The 22,334-nt window shown below is 39.3% G+C and overlaps 1 protein-coding gene across 5 annotated transcripts in view; it reads left to right on the top strand.

The window, feature by feature from the left end:
* The window catches only part of LOC310954189 (stromal membrane-associated protein 1-like), a 122,380-nt gene that overhangs the window by 13,306 nt on the left and 86,740 nt on the right, over positions 1–22,334 (top strand). For all 5 annotated transcript variants that reach the window (XM_083923539.1, XM_083923538.1, XM_083923536.1 and 2 more), the window contains exons 2-4: positions 10,369–10,502; positions 11,480–11,565; positions 18,854–18,929. In XM_083923539.1, coding sequence (XP_083779665.1) covers positions 10,369–10,502; positions 11,480–11,565; positions 18,854–18,929 — 296 coding nt within the window. The remainder of the gene's footprint in view (positions 1–10,368; positions 10,503–11,479; positions 11,566–18,853; positions 18,930–22,334) is intronic.

Here is a 22,334-nt window from a genome sequence, read left to right as displayed (position 1 = left end):
GTGAAGATGCATTGCATAATAAAACCGTTATTAAATCGGGATAATCCTCGTGAGACACAGAAGGTTTCAGAAGCTCCTGCTCAGGCGCGTCCTTAGACCCGGGCATTCAGGGCTATAGCCCCGGATCTCTTGGGAATAGCCTTGGACCTCCCCGTCTAATAAATAAAAAAAAAGATAATGATGATGAAAATAGCCCAGTACAGTAGACTTTTATGTGGCAGCCACAGATGCAACACCGTAGCAGTGAAAACCGCAAAATTCTGAGGTGTCCGCACTGACAAGTGATAACTTCAGAATCAACCTTAAAGCAGACTGACTTGCCGGTGTTTCAGTTTGACGAGTGACCCAGCTAACTGGAGACTTTCAGCTGAGTGCCTCTGCGGTTGGAGGTTGGAGGCTTTTACTAACTTTACACCAGGTTGACAGGTACGTGGCTCATGGCGCACCCAGTTAATCTCTTAAAACTTTCATTTATTTTCCCACAACAGCATGACTACGGGGGAGTAAGAAGGGTTTTTTTTTTTTTTTTTTTAAATTCTACATGTTTGCACAAGCAGGTTTCAAAGAGAAATGGATCAATTTAGAAAGTTAATCAGAGATAGATATTATGAGGAAGAACTTGCTCTCTTCCTGTTTACTGTAACAACAAGCAACAAACAAAACGTGACTGACACTTTTCCTTAAACAAAACTTTAAAGACTCATCAGGGAGGTGACGTTATGTTTAACATTCATGAAAAACTAAACATAGAGGCATTCAAGAGGAGAGCTACGCATTCTCTTCCTGTTATTAACATCTGCAGTCACTATGGCAACCACAGACTCTTTCAGCTAAAAGTGTCCAGTTAACGGGTTAAACCCAAACACCGGTCAGGAGAGAAAACGTCCGTCGGAGCAGTGATGCCTTCTAGTCTGCACAGTTTCAGGACCTACAGTCGATTCAGCCCGGTCCACTTGACATCGGGTTGGTGCATGTCAGTGTTTCTGAGGCTGTAGGCTGATGTCTCATTCTGGCTGCTGCTGTCTGTGCTGACCTTTCCTATCCTTAACATAACGTTAAACAGTTTACTCAGCCCTGTGGGGAGTCACACATGACCATTGGTCTTTCCTTCTCAAACTACGTCACAATTGCATGTTCATCTGCGCCATTTCAAAAAGTTCTCGGGTGAGAAACGCCCGAACCCCCGTCTGAAAAGGTCTTTGACTTCTGGGCTACAGCGTCACTACAGCTAGTGACGTGCCTGCTACTGCGTATCCGCATTTATTCATTCATTTGAAGACAGGACGAAGGTCGTTTTAAGTTTGGGGCAAAGATCGCCTTTACACCAGAAATTATTGAATGATTCTGAAAACAGCAGTTATTGCTTTGGATAAGGTCAACAGATAGAAATAGCTGTTTCAGTATAGGAGAGCATCCAAACAAACTATGCAGCAAACAAATAGGTTTATAGATACAGACCAGTGCAGTAGGTAAGTACTATGAATCAGAAGGGATTTTACCCTTTACAGACAAGGCTCTTCTTTTAAACAATAGCTATTACATTGCACCTGCCACAGAAGTTTAACATTATACCAAAGTGCATAAAATTTGAGCATAAATAAAAAATCTATTTCAGTTTAGACCCCTGGCTACTACAGTACTTAACTACTAATTTAATGTCCTTCTTTTTCATTTCCGTCATGTAATTTCAATTATGTCCACAATTTTTTTTTGAAGAATGTTAAAGGTGTATGTTGTATAATTATATCAAGATCAACCAAATTAATAGTAGAGTTAGATAGATCTGCAATCTGTACAATCCAACACAGTCTGAGTAAGCGCCTTACCAGGCAAATCTGAAAACATCTTTGAGGGTGGACTAACTCTTGTAAGATTCACTCTTGTTACCATTACAGAGCCCTCTAGCTTTGTCTCCACCGCTTTGACTTTGAAATGACACATTTGTCTTGAGGATCAGTGACTGCTAAGAAGCCGATTTGTTTCTAATGATATTTGATATTTAAATTTAAATAATCCGATGACTTAGACTTAAACTTAGACTTAGACTTCTCTTTATTGATCCCTTTGAGATGACTCCCACAAGAAATTGAATTTCCAGCAGCTTACAAAAACACAAAGGAGGTATACAAAACACAGTATAGGATAACCAATAAACTCTTAGACAGTATCGGATAACCAATATACTCTTAGACAGTATAGGATTACCAATACACTCTTAGACAGTATAGGATCACCAATACACTCTTAGACAGTATAGGATAACCAATACACTCTTAGACAGTATAGGGTAACCAATACACTCTTAGACAGTATATGATAACTAATAAACTCTTAGACAGTATCAGATAACCAATACACTCTTAGACAGTATATGATAACTAATAAACTCTTAGACAGTATCAGATAACCAATATACTCTTAGACAGTATAGGATAACCAATGCACTCTTAGACAGTATAGGATAACCAATCGACTCTTGGACAGTATAGGATAACCAATAAACTCTTAGACAGTATAGGATAACCAATGCACTCTTAGACAGTATAGGATAACCACTAAACTCTTAGACAGTATAGGATAACCAATGAACCTTTAGACAGTATAGGATAACCAATAAACTCTTAGACAGTATAGGATAACCAATGCACTCTTAGACAGTATAGGATAACCATTAAACTCTTAGACAGTATAGGATAACCAATAAACTCTTAGATGGTATAGGATAACCAATACACTCTTAGACAGTATAGGATAACCAATACACTCTTAGACAGTATAGGATAACCAATACACTCTTAGACAGTATAGGATAACCAATCGACTCTTAGACGGTATAGGATAACCAATAAACTCTTAGACAGTATAGGATAACCAATCGACTCTTAGACAGTATAGGATAACCAATACACTCTTAGACAGTATAGGATAACCAATCGACTCTTAGACAGTATAGGATAACCAATAAACTCTTAGACAGTATAGGATAACCAATCGACTCTTAGACAGTATAGGATAACCAATAAACTCTTAGACAGTATAGGATAACCAATACACTCTTAGACAGTATAGGATAACCAATATACTCTAAGACAGTATAGGATAACCAATAGACTCTAAGACAGTATAGGATAACCAATAGACTCTAAGACAGTATAGGATAACCAATCGACTCTTAGACAGTATAGGATAACCAATAAACTCTTAGACAGTATAGGATAACCAATGTACTCTTAGACAGTATAGGATAACCAATAAACTCTTAGACAGTATAGGATAACCAATGAACCTTTAGACAGTATAGGATAACCACTAAACTCTTAGACAGTATAGGATAACCAATATACTCTTAGATGGTATAGGATAACCAATGAACCTTCAGACAGTATAGGATAACCAATGAACCTTTAGACAGTATAGGATAACCAATAAACTCTTAGATGGTATAGGATAACCAATAAACTCTTAGACAGTATAGGATAACCAATGCACTCTTAGACAGTATAGGATAACCAATGCACTCTTAGACAGTATAGGATAACCAATACACTCTTAGACAGTATAGGATAACCAATGAACCTTTAGACAGTATAGGATAACCAATAAACTCTTAGATGGTATATGATAACCAATAAACTCTTAGACAGTATATGATAACCAATAAACTCTTAGACAGTATAGGATAACCAATAAACTCTTAGACAGTATAGGATAACCAATAAACTCTTAGATGGTATAGGATAACCAATAAACTCTTAGACGGTATAGGATAACGAATAAACTCTTAGACAGTATATTATAACCAATAAACTCTTAGACAGTATATGATAACCAATACCGGCAGATCTAAATCTTCTTTACGCAATCTATAACATAAATATGATAACATGGTTGATGGTTTCTTTTATATTAGGGCCCGGATATTTGAGACCGATATACGTATATATATATATATATATATATGACTTTACAAAGGTACTCAGAAGGCTGCTGAAACTAGTAACTTTATTAAAGAATACTGAACATTTTTATACGTTCAATTATACATAGGCCTACAATGCATTACATTGTCAGCTAATTCTAGAATATAACATATTAACAGAAAATAAAGACATGTACAAGCTTCATGAATGGGGTATTTCTTGATGTAGTTTATGACATAGAACAAAACGTTAAAATCTCAAAAGCCTGTGTTAACTACAGACCTTATTTAAGGCATCTAACCAAAAACATTTGAGACGAGGGAATCTCAAGTGTAAAAATACTGACTCATTTCCGGGTTTTAGGACTCCTTGAACTAATGGCACAGACAGATGAAGGACTCTGTAGGACAATAGTATAACTTTTTCCCCTGTGTGCATGTGTTTAAAAAAAAACAACGAACAAAAAATCACTTTACTACACCGATACTACACTTAGGGCGCACTCACACTGTCCATCTGTACCGCGCCCAAGCACGTTTCACGGCTATAGTCTAGTTAATTTGACCAGGTACGCTTGCCGGCCACAGCCCGTTTGGGAGAGGTGGGCTTTTGTAAAGCACGTTTGCACATGTACGAGCACAAGCGTGCGACCGTGTACGAGCATGAACACGAGGCCTACGGCGGTTCTGACGTCTTTTTATGTGCGCCTGTTCGGACAAAGAAAAAAGAAGGAGGGACCATGCGTGGACATTTAAAACAATGTCGGCGAAAAGGTTCACGTTGGTGTGATGCGGAGGTGGAGTGTTTACTGCAGATTTGGTCAGATGAAAACGGTACGGATGGACAGTGTGAGTGCGCCCTCAATGTCCAACATGAACCTTTGGAAATATGGTTGCTGCCAAAAGTGAAAAATAATCCGATTACACTAAGTGACTCAGAGGGTTTGCTCATCATCATTTACAGACACTCACCTGTCAGAGCATCAAAGAGCATCAGTGCAGGCTGCTCATGTTTTTGTAGAGAAATTTGATTGACTGGTCTAAATAGAGCAGCACAGTTTAGCATGCAAGCCCCAGTTGAAAGCTTATGTCTCTTTTACAATAGCATACTTTATATTTAGAGTATAATTTCTATGAGCCATTCACTTTGCTTAATACAGTCAGACCCCACTGAAGTGCTCAATTGATTTTCTCACAGTAATAGAAATACTCGGAAGCCAGAGGAGAATGACAATCCACTGTGAAAACCAGCAGTTACGTGTATCCGGATGATCTTCAGTGTGCCAAAAATAGGTTTACAGTACGGGTATGCGGTAGTATGTGCTCTATGTCACTGTATGTAGATGATAACTACTATGTGTTTGTTTTGGAAAGTGTGTTGAAAGAGGTTATCTAAGTGAAGTCCAATCCATACAGATAGAGTCCAGCTTACAATGGCTGAGCTGCTTGATTCAGGCTTAACACTCAGTCATCCCTGCGTTAATGCTCCTTTAGGCCGTCTAGCGCATTAGTGCCACTGCATTAACACGCTGATGCTCTTACTAGAGACAGGCAAGCCCACTAGACTGCATTACCTCTGCGATCCAACCGTCCATGTTGCACCACCATTATGTAGCCCGGATCTATAAAAGTTGATCCTTTGCACTTGCTGTGTTCAAAATCGCTTACAATTGTCAAATTGACAGAAAAGTAAGCTTCATGGTCTAGAGAGGGAAAGAGCCAGCGATGGCGCTGAGGGACTGGAGCCACTAGCCCATTAAAATGATTTGACTGTCATTTCCGTGCCATCTCCAATTTATCCCCATGGAGATTTGGCAGAGCGAGCGTTGTTTTGTGCTACTTTATATATAATGGATGATTCATTTGGACAACAGAGTTCTACAGTAAGCTCTTAACCTGAACTCACTCAAATAAGATATTTTAAAGGGATTCTACCTGTATGCACAAGAGTGTTTTGTACAACCCTGTTTTCAAAAAAGTTGGGACGCTGTGTAAAATGTAAATACAAATAGAGTACAATGATTGGCAAGTCTTTGGAACCCTATATGTAATTGAAATAGCACAAAGAGAACATTTCAAATGTTAAAGCAGAAAAATGTAATTGTTTTTGATAATGTTGCCTCACCTCTTCTTTTAACGACAATCTGTAAGCGTTTGGGAACTGAGGAGACCAATTGTTTTGCCTTTCCTGCGAGTTATGTAAAAAACAAAAGTGTCATTGATTAGAAAACTACAGATTATGCTTAATGTAGGTAACATACACCACCTCAGGCATATATTACTCTGCAACACAGTCATAGTTTTGCACTTGGTTGTTCACATGAAAAGTGCAAGACATAGTTGCACCAAGAATAAAAGAGACAAAAAGTCAGTAGAATACAAGAATAGAACTAAGGATGGGGAACACAGTACAGTGGCTTGTGGAGAAATCTGTACTACAGCCCTGCTGTGCTTTGTTACATTCAGGATAGGGATTTGGTGAACAGTCTGTTTTTAGGGTATTTTTCTGTCGACAAAGGTCCAACTATATAGTCCAATCATTTCAAGCCAAAATAGGGGTCAAGTTGAAAAAATTGCAACAGAATCAAACTCAGCTGATTTTGTATCCGCAATATGTCCTGAGTAAGGGAAAAAAAGATGCGATTACCTACAGGGGAAAGTTTTGAAAAAGACCCAAATATACCTGCGAATAGGGGGAAAAATAACCTTCAGATGTCACCATGAAAATTACTGAGTTGATTACTTACATCAAGACAAACAAGTTTTTTGAAATTATTAGTGCAGAGATGGGGTTTGGGGCTGGGTCCGTGGGACTGTTTCTGGGGGATGACTCTGAGGGAAGAACTGGAGACAAGGGTAAGGGCAAACAGAAGACAAAAGGAGCTAAAATAATTTCTATGTTTATTGTGTAATCTTTAATCTGGTGCAGGATACATTAATAGTTCTCAGTCATTCTACAAGAGTGAAATCCATTCAGCAGTGACCCAAGTCTGAGAAACATAAGGTGCAGTTTAAAGTACTTCTTCCTGCCTCCATTTATTAATGCTCGTGGGTCGCCTCGATGGGTTCCATTCAGACCTTAACATTAAGTTTTTTACTGTTCTATGTCAAGAAGATTCATCCAAACATTTTCACGTGGCTTTACCCAATGTTTAGATCTGTTGTGGTTTATGAAAACAAGCACATAAATAATTAGATTATGCCCTGTTTGCCCATGGGAACAAAACACTTTTAATAAATTTTTTTGTTTGTCTTGATGTAAGTAATCAACTCAGCAATTTCCATGGTGATATCTGAAGGTTATTTATTTTCCCTATTCGCATGAGAAAAATAATAAATAAGCGAATGCATAGGGTATGTTTGGCTCTTTTTCCAAACTTTCCCCTATTGGGATTTTTCAGGGCTTTTTTTCTTTACTTAGGACATATTGAGGATACAAAATGAGTTGTGTGAATTTGCTTCTGTTGCAATTTGTCTCAAAATATCTGCTGAACCTAACAAAAAGGTTGACATCAGACTTCAGAACATGCATCAAAGTGACCCTTTATGGGGCAGTTGCTTGTGGGATAATTCCAAATCCCATCCCTCCTCTCAACAGACATTGCACAATTGTGTGTCAACAGGAATCAAAGTCTTGCCTGTGTCTGCCTGAAGGTTCTCTCTGGCTCCGTGCAGCACTCTCATGGCCTTTTTTACTTGTTCTCTGCCAGGGCTTTTATGTAACCTCATGATGGTTATTTTTACAGGGGCCTCGGTCCAGCAAGCAGAGATTCAAAATCAAACTTGGACTCTTCCCAAATTGAGTTGGTTTCACTTCTGTGCCGTGAAAGTACTACACTCGTAAAGAATGGATTTAGATCTGTAGCTCACCCTGCCGTTGTACCACATGTAATGGATAATGTAGAAATGTTCTTGTTTTCATTCTGTTTTCTGAGGATTAGACTTCATGAATAAAAAAGACCCTTAAGCTAATGAAAGCTTTTGAATACGGTTTAATAAACTCAAAGCTTCCATTGAATTTAAAGGCCTGTTTTTATAGTACCTTTTATATTTTAATTCTAGTGACATTAAATTAAAGCTATTAATCACTTAATGAAAGTAATTGAGAGTGCATGCAATAAAAGTGCATGCATTTTTTCTTAAGCTTTTAAGGACACACTCTGAGTCTGTAGAAATATAAAAAAAATCTGATTTAATTTATTGATTAAATGCCGTCAATCTTTGAACACGGCTTGTACATTTAATATGAAAAATATATATCTTCACATTATCTTGTGTTTCAAAATGACAACTGATGGTGCATGCTTGTTTTTTTTAATAGAAGAATATTACTCAAACCACAGGAACTGCGATCAAATGATAATTTTGTCACTTCTTTTTTAAAATCCTATTAACGTGTAATGTGTTGAAGGGATTTGCGATGTTACTTCCAGAGTCATTTTGATAAGAATGTCAGGATAACCTCAATTTGAAGTGCGTATGTTTAGAAATACTAAATTAGGTTTTTCAAGTGAGACAATTTTGCCATGGTAAGTAAAGGCTTTGAATGTTTATGCTGTTTGGATTGTATCTTTTCTTATTAACTGCTTGAGTTTCTGTTCAACTCTGATAGTGTACTACAGTACACGCATGCTTCTGCACTGTCTACAAATCCCTTGTCAGTCAAACAGTTTGGCCAATTTGTGGAAGTTACCTTTGCATTTTTAAAGTACATTTTTGATTGACTGACCTGACTGAAGAGGTTCAGATTAGCATTACGGTTTTGGGTTGTCCGTCCGTCCCCTTCATCCCAGTGTTGTGAATGTGATATCTCAGGAACCCCTGAATGTAATTTCTTGGCTTTTTAAATTTGGCACAAACGTCCACTCAAAGGATGAACTTATAATATTTTGGAGATGGTGGAAGGTCAAGGTCACTGTGGCCTCATATCTCTTCGTCCCGATCTTGTGAACAAGAAAGAAAGAGGGAAGAGGGAGCTCCTTCGAATTTGGCAAAAACAGCCAAAGGATGGTCAGGGTGTCTGTAGTTTGACTCACCGGATGAACAGTGCTTTACCGGATGAACAGTACTTTACCAGATAAACGGTGCTTCACCGGCTGAACGGTGCTTCACCGGCTGAACGGTGCTTCACCGGATGAACGGTGCTTCACCGGATGAACAGTGCTTTACCGGATGAACAGTGCTTCAACGGATGAACGGTGCTTCACCGGATGAACGGTGCTTTACCGGATGAACGGTGCTTTACCGGATGAACGGTGCTTCACCGGATGAACGGTGCTTTACCGGATGAACGGTGCTTCACCGGATGAACGGTGCTTTACCGGATGAACGGTGCTTCACCGGATGAACGGTGCTTCACCGGATGAACGGTGCTTTACCGGATGAACGGTGCTTTACCGGATGAACAGTGCTTCACCGGATGAACAGTGCTTCACCGGATGAACAGTGCTTCACCGGATGAACAGTGCTTCACCGGATGAACAGTGCTTCACCGGATGAACAGTGCTTCACTCCAGTACCTCAACTATATCCGCCCAAGACGATTGCAATTAGTTGAAGGAAATGCAATCAAGCCACAGCCAATTTTTACCCTATCCCAGAATGATTAGCTTGTGTAGCCAAACTATAGTCTAATGCATGTCAGCGCTATGAAGATAGGTCCGACTATTTGAGACTATGGTCACTGCGACCTCTCATCTGTTCCATTCTTGTGAATGTGATATTTCAGGAACGCCTTGATGGCATCTCTTTACATATGGCACAAATGTTTACTGGAACTCATTAGATTTTGGAGGTCAAAGCTCACAAAACATGTTTTTGTCCATAATGCAAGAATTTCTACGCTAATTATGATAATTTTTCACACAAATGATGAAAGAGGATGAAATGATGACATCCAAAGCTGAAAGGTCATCTACACACGGACTGTGGTAAAGGCATGAGGAAGGGTTGTGTTAAGTGTCAGGGTTAGGTTAGTGACACAGGGTGATGTATGAATGTATGTCCAACACACTTCTTATCCTCATAAGTAAACAACACATCTTGATTGGTTGATGTCTTTATTTGCGGTGCGAAAGCTCCGTCGCTTTTCGCCGCGTAATTATCCCGTTCTGTGTGAAAATACTCATGATTTGTTTTTATCTTTTTTGTTGTTTGATTACATGTCTGTAATAAAATAGAAAGAACGAACAGAAGGGGAGTCATTTGGTCGTATACTGAATTGGTGACATTTATCTTGAAACTGAGCTGAAGATGTTTTGAAGCATCCATGTTTCACCAAAAAATACGCTTAATACATTTTATGAAATTTCTACATGTTCACTGATTATATTATGCAAGTCTGGGCAATTTGGATGTAAACTGTAACTTCAATGGTTGGCGGAGACATACATACATACATGACCATAAGCCTGTGATTCTAGTTTTTTTTTGTTTCTCTCCCATTGCAGGTCCTCGATGGGCGTCATGGAACCTCGGGGTGTTCATGTGTATCCGCTGTGCCGGTATCCACCGCAACCTGGGTGTCCACATCTCCAGAGTCAAATCTGTCAATCTGGACCAGTGGACAACTGAGCAGATCCAGGTACACACACACACACACACACACGCACACACACACACACACACACACACACACACACACGCACACGCACACTCTCACACACACACACACACTAGCATGAAAATACTGAAATGACACCTTAAGTATTAAACAAAATATCACCATAAATGACAACCCTTATGGCTTCTCAGTGCTGTTGCTCAGTTTGCAGTCATGGTCTCTACATAAAGGAGGGTACACACATAATAACTTTTACACTGATTATATCTGAAATTCATATCTATGATTCTGATAAGACCAATACAGACACAGAAATGCATTGTAGTTTTGCAAACGCAGTTGATTGTAGACATACATACATGCTTAGCAACACACATGTTAACACACAATGCTTTGGGAATATAGAAACCAGTAATTAATCTGTGTAAAGGTGTGTTTTGCGGGTAACGAGCAAGTCAATTGATTTAATTACACACAATAAATTGGGAGAACTTGTGTGTGTCTGTGAAACTCACATGAGCATGCCAGTAATTTATTTAATCCTCCAATTCAATTTAATTGTTATTCCATCTCTTTGTTTAGTGTGTATGTGCGCACACCATTAAAGGTGTGTGTGTTTCTTTAAGGCAGTATCTATCCATCAGCTGAGCGTGAGTCAAAAGAACCTTACTCCGAATGTTAATCACTGTTTTCAATGGCTAATTAATTCTGGATGGCTGATTATTCCGAGTCCATCTCCTCCACTTCTCCTATCATCACCCCATTTATCACCCTCCTCTTAATTTAGCCTCGACACATACGGCCAGTTTGTCTTCCTCCCTGTGTGTTTGTATGTGTGTGAGCGTGCATGGAAAGGAGTCGGCGGACAAATTGAGTTGAATGCAAATGTGGTGAATGAAAGAACTCGCTGTGTGTGTGTTTGACATGTTCTTAAAGGATTAGGATTAACCACACGTACATTTTCCTTTCTTTTTTTCCCTCTCTTTCTCTCCTTGCAGAGTATGGTGGACATGGGCAACTGCAGGGCCAAACAGCTGTATGAAGCCCACCTACCAGAGATCTTCAGACGGCCACAGACAGACCAGTATCCTCCACTAGTCCGCTCTCAGTATATTGCTGTGGTTTTATGGGAAACCTTTCCAACCAGCTCTGTGTCCGTCCGCATTGCCAGCGCACCCGGAGCTCCCTGCTCAAGCCGTCTCTTGACTGCTAACTCCACGTCAGTGTTGGGCTCATGTGCAGGCTGACGCTGAAATTAGTACTTAGTGTCTTTACAGGTTTAGTCTGGTCTGCAAATTTGAAAGCGTCCAGCAGCAGTGCAGACAATGACAGACAGTGAAATCATCATTAAATGTACAGTGTAGGTTACAGTTTGCCCATGAGTAAACACACCTGGGTCTTGCCTGTCATACATTAATACATTAATGTTGCTTTATTCCCAGATTGATAATAAACGCATATATAAATAGTAGTGTATAGCACGATCCCTGTCTGTCATATGAGCTCGATCATCACTGAAAAAGGCCTGGAAAATGATCGTACATTTATCTTAGCCTATAAATGCCTGTATCAAGTACAGAAATATGGTACTTATGATAAATGATACTCGTTTTAATAGTGGTGAGAACAGATGCGTTTTCATGACACTGAGGTGCAGTTACCCTTGATTCATCACTAACTGTTAAAAGTGGAAGAAACTTCACTATAGTAACAATAGTGTCACGATGATAACCTTTATTTAAATGGCACCTTTCATGACATGAAATTCAGCTCAAAGTGCTTTACAAAAACAATGTTTAACACAGGTATCGAAAACAAAAGGGAAAACAATACAATAAACAAATCCTAAATAGATGAAATAAGATGATATTGGTAATAAAAGCAAGTTGATAACAACCACTTATCCGGGGGCAGCAAGCTGAGCAGAGTGTTCCAGTCCCACTCAGGTTGATAATTTTAAAAACAAAATGTAGATCTTCTTTTAAATGACATACTTATTCAAATAATTACTGAACTAGATTGGTAATGACACTGATGTCCGTACCAATGATATACTAATACTGATATACGACTACCTGAAATCACTCCTGCAATGGGCCCTTTTCCGCGTCAAGGCGAAGAAATAACAGTATCAAATCTAACTTGTCATCGTCAAACTTCAGCGTCGTCAGCGCATTCCAGTCACTTCCAGCAGCAAATAAGAAGTGACGGGCTCCGTTACGTCAGCGTCATTCCATACATTTAATCAGGACACCTCTTGCAGTGTGTGTGTATACAACAGTGAAACAGCGGTATCCAGTTTGCCCTTTTCCACGATACTAGACAAGACAGCTGTGTGGTTAACACAGCAGCATATGTTCATATTTCCACCAGCAGACTGAAATAAATAATCTCCCTGTTTGAAACGCTGCTCTAATACCCTATCTTGTATCTGGCAGGCCCATTTGTGCGGGTGGTCATCATTCTTCACTCTTTTGAAGTCCATTAGTCGTCCTGACAGCAGCGCCGCTGGCTGAAAACAGCAGATAACAGAACCGGGATTAGAGGAGCTGCCGCCTGAATGTGTGTGAGCACTTTCTATGTGTGTGTGTCTGTGTTCATACTCACGCATCATTTTGGACCTGTTATTTACTGTACTATGTATGTAAATGACTAATTGAGAGTTTGATCCCCTTGCCGTATTCGCTATTTTGTTTTCAACTCCTACATTAGGGTGGGTAGTTTATTAGGACAGCTATTCTTCAAGGGGTCCACAAAACAGACTTTACATAGTGACAGTACAACTTCCATCATGATCATAACATTACAGATTAAACAGGACAACACACACACACACACACACACACACACACACACACACACACACACACTCACACTCACACTCACACACACACACACACACTCACACACACACACACACACACACACACACACACTCACACTCACACTCACACTCACACTCACACTCACACTCACACTCACACTCACACTCACACTCACACACACACACACACACACACAGGACAAACTACTGACAATTAAATAATCAGCCATTTTGAAATAATCCCTTGCACTCTAGGGTCCCCAACACGGTGCAAACCATAAAACGGTCTGTTTCACTCTAGAATTCTCTACAGTAACCAAAATACATGAAAAAAGTCTGCCTCACTCCAGTATTCCAGGTCCACAAACCCAGACAGGGCCTTGGCAGCCAGAGAATAATTGCATGTAGCTTTTTGTCAGTACATCTGATATATAATAATAATTTAATGCACAGTGTGATACAATACGGCCATTCTACAGTGTATCTTCTATGTATTGGCACAAATGAGATACAGAAAGGTCTTCAAACTCTCGGCTTTGTTTTTTTTGATTCATCCAAAATTTGCAAGTAAGCTTCCTTTTTTACTTTTTGACATATCCAGTGGTGTAGTGCAATTTTTTTCCTTTCTTTTAATTATTATTTTCTTTTTACTACTACTACTGCCAGAGTTTACGTAAGCCTAGGATGGGTCAACTCATAACACAAGATCAAAGTAGTTAAATCCAGTGGTGTAGTGAAAGCGTACTTTCAGGTTGCCGCTATCATACAGTCTTTCTCCGGTATCATTCAGTCCTTTACCACTTTTTGACAGCTACCGAGAATTTTAAGTTTTGTTATCATATATATTTTTTTCATGTTACTTAGTGCATAAGCTGGTGTTGTGAATAAATCAAGCCAAATTAAATGTCAAAATGACAACAAACAAAAAAAAGTGTATGAATGTCAACCAGATTATTCAAACTGCAACTATTCGGTTTTTCTCACTTGGAAAACCTGCACTCCGGCAGCACTACACCTATGGACATATCTGTATGCTGACTAGAGTTGGACTAAAAGCGTTTCTTTCTTATAAGCAAGTGAAGTTTTTGATATTGCGCCAACAGGCTTCGATGGTGATGGCAAGAATAGCATGCACGCCAATACATTTGTACACAAAGTGAATTTGTGATGAATCACCCTCACGCACGAATCAAACATCAGCAATAGCCTCATTTTACGCATGATCCATGATGATGAATATACAGAAATAATAGAAATGCATTGCAAAAAATGGCAGATTGTCAATGTTATAGAGACCCCTTGAAATTTCACAAATATTGTTTTTTGGGGCACTCATGAATTATTAAGAGGATCCAAGTCAAAAGATGCTTTAAATTTTGTGTGTATATTTATGAATCCCTATGTTCTACAGCAGTGTGAACTTGTAATATTTGCAGTTTCAGAGTAGAGTTTGACTCATGTAGGTTTGGTCAGTACAAATTTTTTGTTTGTAAACATCTAGTAATTAACACTAGTAATTAGCCATATTCTAACTATTTCTTTTAATGTCACATAAAGAGCGCAGACCTCTGCCAAGACATGCCCTATCTCATAATGTTAATATGTGTAATAATGATGTGACACTAGAGCTTTCTTCTGACGTATGTTTTGATTTTTAATTTTGCATTAGATTTTACCCATTGATGAGAATCTTTCACAAATCATTGTGAAACACATCGTCTAACAAATCCAAAATGTTTCTCAAAGAATGTCTACATTTAAGTTCTATAAAATGTTTTGTCATTCAAAGCCTTCTAAACTTCCTGTATCTTCACAATGATGGCCTTTATAACTGCTGACATCCATAAATCTGTGTGAGGTTTAATGAAAAGAATATCATGACCAAGAACTATAACGATAACGATAAGTATATAGTTTAAAATTTAAATCGTTTCTAAATCAAGAGGACGGTGGAGTCCAGACCACAACTATAATGACAGTAATGAGTCATATCGTTGGGATGACTTATGATAGAAACACTGACACCAATCAAAATCCATCTGAATTTACAGGGTGTCACATTCAAACACTGTATAATAATAAAGTATAATAGTAGTGTAGACTGCATACTGAAACCAATCTCTCTCTCTTCGCCTCTGTGGCACTGAAAGATGCACTACTTTACAACTGTTTTTTTTATTATTCATATTCTTATTAATAAAAAATGACAAATAAAAGCTAAATCAAGTGCTTTATAAATGTTGCATCTGCCATTTCTGACTACCTCTTTTATAAAAGATAACCCTAACTATGACAGTTGTACTTCTATTGTTTACCATATATCACCACATATCAGCACTTACAGTATAATTAATATGAAATCAGTTTAACTCTATGACATCCATCTAATCAGAGATGGACAGCACTGACTCCAGCGGAGATAATGTATGTCAAAGCTCAAGAATGGACCTCTAAACTTAAATCATTTCCCCCTGGGATTATTAAAGTATTTCTGATTCTGAGATCAAATTTAGAGAACAAAGTGTTAGTACTTGATTTATTTTGAAATACTGTTATTTTTTATTGTTCAGAATTTGATAGATAATCAGCTGTGGCTATACCACAACTGTACTAAAATTTTTTAGCAAAACTAGAGAACAGTGTTCATTGTGTCAGAAGAGAAGATTTCAACAATGTTTTCTTCTCTAGGATTCAGAAATGAACAGGAAGTGTAGAGGCCACAGCTTTGAATGACTTCAGCACATCTGCGCCCACAGGACATCACTAGTTTCTCACTCTGCTCTGGTTTGATCTTGGTCCATTCTGACTCAGTCTCTTCCACAGTTTACTAACTGTAGTGGTTTTCTTAGCCACTACTTTGTCGACCAGGGTTTTCTAGAGATTCTCTATGGGGTTTAGATCTGGACTGTGGGCTGGACATTTCATTGTTTCAATATTCTTAGCTTCAAGGAACTGCTTAACCTGTTTTGCAGTGTGACAGGGGACATTGTCTTGCATGAAAATTGCAGGTTTATTGTAGACAATTGCAGTGAAGGTGTTTAATGTTGCTGAAGGAGGTTCACATAAACATTTGCATTCACCCTGCCATGTAGCTGTACAAGAGGCCCAACTCCTGCTGCAGAAAACATCCCCAAACCATGACACTTCCTCCTCCAAATGTAACTGACTTCTTTACACACTTTGGGTTCAGTCTTTCCCCAGTCCTACGCCCAACATCATGTTTTCAATCAGACCCAAATAAACTGAACATGCTCTCAACACTGAAGTCACTCTGGACCAGTTCTCCTCTGTCCACACAACATGCTCCTCAGCAAGTCTAGCCTTTTTATTCTTTCTGCTGATGAGAGGTTTGGTCACTGCAGAGTGGGCTTTCAATCCAAAACGTCTTAAACGATGAGACACTGTGTGCAGAGACAGATCCTTGCCCTGTTCAGCACTGAACTGGTGAGCAACTCCAGCTGCACTGTTGAACCGATTCCCCATTGAGAGTCTTTTTATAATCCTGTCCTCTCGTGCACTTGTATTACGTGAAAGAGCGGCTTCTTTAAAGGAACTTAAATGAATTTGTGTCCTTGTAAAGTTTCAATCTTCTTGAACTCACAGACTGTGAACGCCCAAACCTCTCTCTGATGGCTGAGAGGGTCATCCCTTTGGCCTTCATCTGGACAACCTGCTGTCTCAGGGTTTCAGCCTCCTTAGAGCAGCTGCCATCTTACAAAGTAACCAGGGGAGCTGCAGATAAATGGTCTGTCCAACAATTTAGTCAGTTGTCACCAGGTGCCAGATCAACAGCAATAACTGGGAGGGATCTGAAAATGTTCTCTGACATTTGTTTTCACTGGATAAAGGATTGAAGTGACTTGGTTATTTAAGAAACATGCTAGTACAGCAGTGGTATAGACACAGTTGATATTCTATCAAATTCTGAACAACAAAATATAACAGTATTTCAGAATAAATCAAGAAGTAATACTTTGTTCTCTAGTTTTGATCTCCAGTGTATATCAGCCTCTCTGGTCCATTGGGTGTGTTAAGTAGATTCTTCATTGGTATACCATCCATCTTCATCTGACACTCAAATGTGTCCATAACCACCATGTCATTTGGCACACAGTTACCCACTATACACGGTGCAGTGCTGTGCAGAGTGTAGCATCCTATCTGCTCTGCTGTTTCCAGTCAACAGTAATAAATAAGTGCTGTCAGCCCCGCAGCCTGCCTCTTTCAGCCTATCTCGCAGCTCCACTCTTGCGGTTGGTCATAATTTTTCAATCTTTTGAAGTCTATTACTCGATCCGACAGAAGTGTCTCTGCAGAAATAGGGAGATAAGAGAGTCTAGAACAGCGCCGATGTAATGCCTTGGTGTACTGTCGCCGTGTGTGTTTGTGGTTGTGAGGTTGAATGTGTGTCACACTTAATATAAACATTGATCGTGACCCATAATTTCATTTTATTACAATTTTTACACATATAAAAAAATGATGATAAAACAGTTAAAAAAGGAACATAAAAGCCGCATAAAATGCTCATATATTAAAAAAAATAGAAGAAGAAAAAATACTAAAGAGTAAAGTACCAAAATAGCAAATTGGTGAAATAATGGTACGGAAGAAGAAAACAAAAAGCAGCAGCAGTGACGACATTCATGATAATGGGATATTCTCATTTTCTAAAAGTTCTAAGAAAGGATTCCATATGCTGAGAAATTGTTTTGCCGTTCCTCTAACGACATACGTCACTCTCTCTAAAACAAGGTGTGTTGCATCACTCATCATTTCTATTGTAAATGCCTGTTAGGATTTACTTTAAAATATCCTGACAAGTTAAGTTTCATAGTAGTTGTGAAGGGAGCTTAATGCATTCTTAGCTTCTCATTCATTTTAAAATTACCTTAACCTGCGTTGCAATATCCATATCACCATACTATTAGTTTGCCAGAAATATATTTAGTATGTCCTACGGCTGGGCGATATCACCAATATCTCATATTGCGATACAGTTTTCCCAGTACATTCTTTGACTATTTATTATTTTTTTTATATGCACTGCGAACGTGTGGAAATAAACCTTTTGATCCTGATTAGCAGGTAAACTCACTGCCAATCCCCATAAAAGGGCATTAGACTGCAGGGCAGTGTGCAAATAGCCACACACAGAAAGAGAATTGACAAGTTGAAAGAATCAAGTCAAGAATGCCCAAACAAAAGCCTAAAGAGGGTGGAGCACCGGACTCCAAATGTAAAAAAAACTTCTACTTAAACAGTTCTGAAATGGAGGTACTCCTGCAGGACGTGTGCGCCAAAACAGCTTCAACAGTCTCAGCTTCTCCCACATCTGCTACGCCACCTATGTTTCTAATTTTGTCCAGGAATTTACATTGGCAACCTCCTAATCACAGCCTGGATGGCTGGGGACTGCCAGAGTTTCAGGAACTACAATCTGTTGATGATTTTAGCATATGCACTGCATGTTTCTATATGTACGGTGGATATTTGATTTTTTTGATATCATGGTGCAGTATTTCAGTCCTTAATCCTAACCAATTAGAGCAGTGGAGGTGTTCATCCGGGACAAGTATGAGAGGAAAAAGTACTACAACAAGGAGGCCTTGGCTCCAGCTCCAGTGAGTATATACTTAATGTTTGTTACATTTTTGAGTTTAAGTCCATGTTAATGTTATATATACGTTTGATGCCAAGAAATCAAGTTAATAGCTTACTTACATTTCCCTTTTTCGTAGAAATGTATGTATCTTCATACATTGGCTATTATTTAAGGAGACTTCATATTCATGATCCAATATGAATGGATTCCAATCTCTTGACTTTTAGCGAGATACTGAAAACGAATGCTAAAAGGAGAGACACTGCATCAAAGAGTGTGTACATGGGTTTGGCTGCTGTTAAATGTGCTACTTATCACATTTGGCATCTTTTCCTTCCTCCACAAGTCATTTGAACGGGTTCCAGCACTGACTCGTTAGTGCCAAGGCCTCATGGTTGGCTTCCAGTATCTTTCACTCATCAGTCATCTTTACTGCACTTTTATGAATCACACAGGTGAGGTTTTGTAAGCTTCTGTGCCTGGAAAGGCAGTGAAATCGCTTTCAGCCCTGATTTCAACCCAAACCGCACAGTCTTATTGAATCTGATACCAAGAGTTGGTGCACACAGTAGAGAATAACCTTTCAAAAACACTTACCTTCTGACACAGGTCTTTATCAGTAAGTTGAGATGTCTGTGTATGTGTTTGTGTGTCAGTCTCAAGGCTTCTGACGGGATAATGGGAGAGAAATGATGTGATTGTGTAGGTGTGTATGTGGGTGGGTAGATACACATGTCCTCGTCTTGTTTCCAGAGAGATTATCTATGTGAGGTGTATGTTTCTCAGTGTTTTAGTGAGTGGGTTGCGTCCATGCTGCGAGTTATGCAAGGCAGTGTGAACTCTCACCAAAATGTGTGTGAAGTTTTAGGTGTTTGTGTGTGTGTGAGAGAGAGAGATCATGTATTAACTCCTGTGTTTCCTGCAAAACTTACACTCCTATTCCCACTTTCACAAGCATTACACTCCATAGCAGTTTGACTCAGCAGTCCTGGCCCTACTGTATTCAAGGTAGAGCTGAACAAATGCAAGTTAAATAGCTGTTTTGCCCGTCAAATAATACCTTATCACCCAATAATTTAGATATTATTAAGAGGGAAAAAATACTGCTGAAGTCAACACCTTAACACATAGACGCTTCTGTCACAGGCAATCAAGCAGTGCAAGCCACAATCACCATTTCAAATGAATGCCTCTTCCATCTTCTTGCATATTCAAAATAACAACTGCTGCAGCAGCAGACAGCTACGTGATCACTGAAAATCAACAAAGGAGTTTAAGATGTGTGATGTGTATGGGGTTGTAGCCCATTCAAAGTTACACAGTGGAGAAATACTGGCAGCAATCTCCCAGGAAAAAGAAGGCTTGCTTTATAGCACAAAGGAAGTGGGTAGTAGGCAGACGATAGTGTGTTTGTTTTCCCCAGTAGCAATCACTTGCTCTCCCCAGGTAGTTGATATAGCAGACAGTGGAGCCATGGATGTATAAAGAAAACTGCATACAGCGTTTGAGGTGGAAGCCCTGTTCGTTGCTATGGAAGCTGCTCAGTGGGGCATGAAGCCAAAAAAGTTCAACTTTAGCGGCTAAAAATACTCAGATGGTTTGCAATTCTACCACGTTATTGGCAAGGCTATGGCTGTGTATACGTCAAATATTTTTACAAAAGCTATTCCAGCCAGAACATTAAGCCAAAGTGTAGCCTTGTTGAGAGTGGGTTATTAAGCGCCATCCAACTCTTGCAGCGTGCGGCATCAACACTGAAACACAGCATTGCCGTCTACTGTTTACTGTAACTCCAGCAGTTCCAATCGGATAAAACCAAACAACAACAAATATGCTGTATAAAATAAAATGAAATGAAATCCTCCTATCCTTTCTGATGAATCGTTCAGTGACTTCACGCAGTTGTGCATCCTGCTTAAGACGAATGAGCAGTCTTCAAATGTACCTCCCCTATAAGGTGACCCTCGGATGCCTGATGTTTTATAGCTGCCATGGTGAAGCTATTAAGGCTGTTTAACTGTGTTGTTCCATGCTCCCACACTGGTATTAAAAACAAACACGACCAGCAAAATAGCCTGTTCTGCTCAGTGCTAGCTGTTAGCCAGTCACAGCGGTTGTAATTACCCTCAGTGAAGTGCTGCACAACACCTTTGCCGGCTTTTGGTTCAGGGTTCGTTGACGACCTTAGCGGGGGCTAGCGCCAGACCATGGACATGAAAAAAGAATGGATGGCAGATGGGAAAATTGCGCCTATTCATTCCTATGGAAAGCTGCTCAGTGGCGCAGGCTCCCTTAAGGACGTCACCTTTTGTTTTGTTCTAGTGAACGCAGGAGGACTTACCGGATGTAGAAAATCTTTGGGTTCCCGAGTTCATACCTGGTTTTGCACTCTGGCTAACTTAAATGGGGATTCAATTATTTAATCGTGCGGCTCCTTTAAACTTTCTAAATATTACCTGACCAAATTAATCAAATTCTGATATTAACAAAATATCTACACATTTACAAATGCCTCTTTCTCTTTTGTAAGTTAATGGGAAAAAGTCTTCTTGCCTGCTATTTGTAATTCCTCTCCTTGGCCACTGTGTCAAATTGGCTTCAGAGTCCGGCACACTTCTTAGAGGTCAAGGTGGAACAACTGGAGGAATTGTAGAAACTCTAAGAGGGCGAATGATAAAGCACCAGGATAGCAATTCCAAATGCATCCTTTCACCAGAGTGAACCTCGGACGGGCATTCACTCAAAGGAGAGAGCTCTGTCTTTTTAAAAGGCTTCCAAACCGATTGTTTATCTAGAGAAAGATGCATCCCTCTGTTTTTATTTTTTTATTTTTTAAAAAGACACGGCACTCTTTGCTTGTTTGCTTGAGCCTTTTAAGTTTTTAGCTAGCTGACTAAATGTGTTTGTGATAGAGGCCGTTTCACTTTTTTACAGCTATCGAGGTTGTTAACAATAGCGTATACCATAAATCCTAACTGTAATTGTCTGCCGTTGAGTTCTGAATAATAATCACCCAGCATCATCAATTATTCTCTTTCGCTGATTTTAAAACAATTCATCGCCGTGCCCGGATGTAAGGTATCAGAGTTTTACAAAACACGCACTCGCACACACAATCTCTGACCAAAGTTTGGACGATATTATCAACAGTGCAATATAAAAGCCAACTGGCAGACATTCCTATCCGGTCACACACTGCACTAAGCAAGGCTTCAAAGAGAAAGGACAAAACACACAAACGGAACAGTGTTTAAAAAACTGTTGCAGGTCTATGAAAACATTCTCAAACATGAACAACCAATGCGTTACATTAATGCATAATGTTCTGTTCACAGCAGTCTTTCTCTGGCACGTCTTTCTGTTTCATCTCTTTCTTCCTCTTTTTGTTTCGCTCATTCTCTTCCTTCTTGCTGCTTCTCAGTTT

This window comes from Echiichthys vipera, assembly GCF_963691815.1.
Source record: "Echiichthys vipera genome assembly, chromosome: 11".
In the NCBI taxonomy this organism is placed as follows: Eukaryota; Metazoa; Chordata; class Actinopteri; order Perciformes; family Trachinidae; genus Echiichthys; species Echiichthys vipera.
Note: the sequence above shows the minus strand (reverse complement) of the source record. Positions and strands in the feature narration are given on the sequence as shown.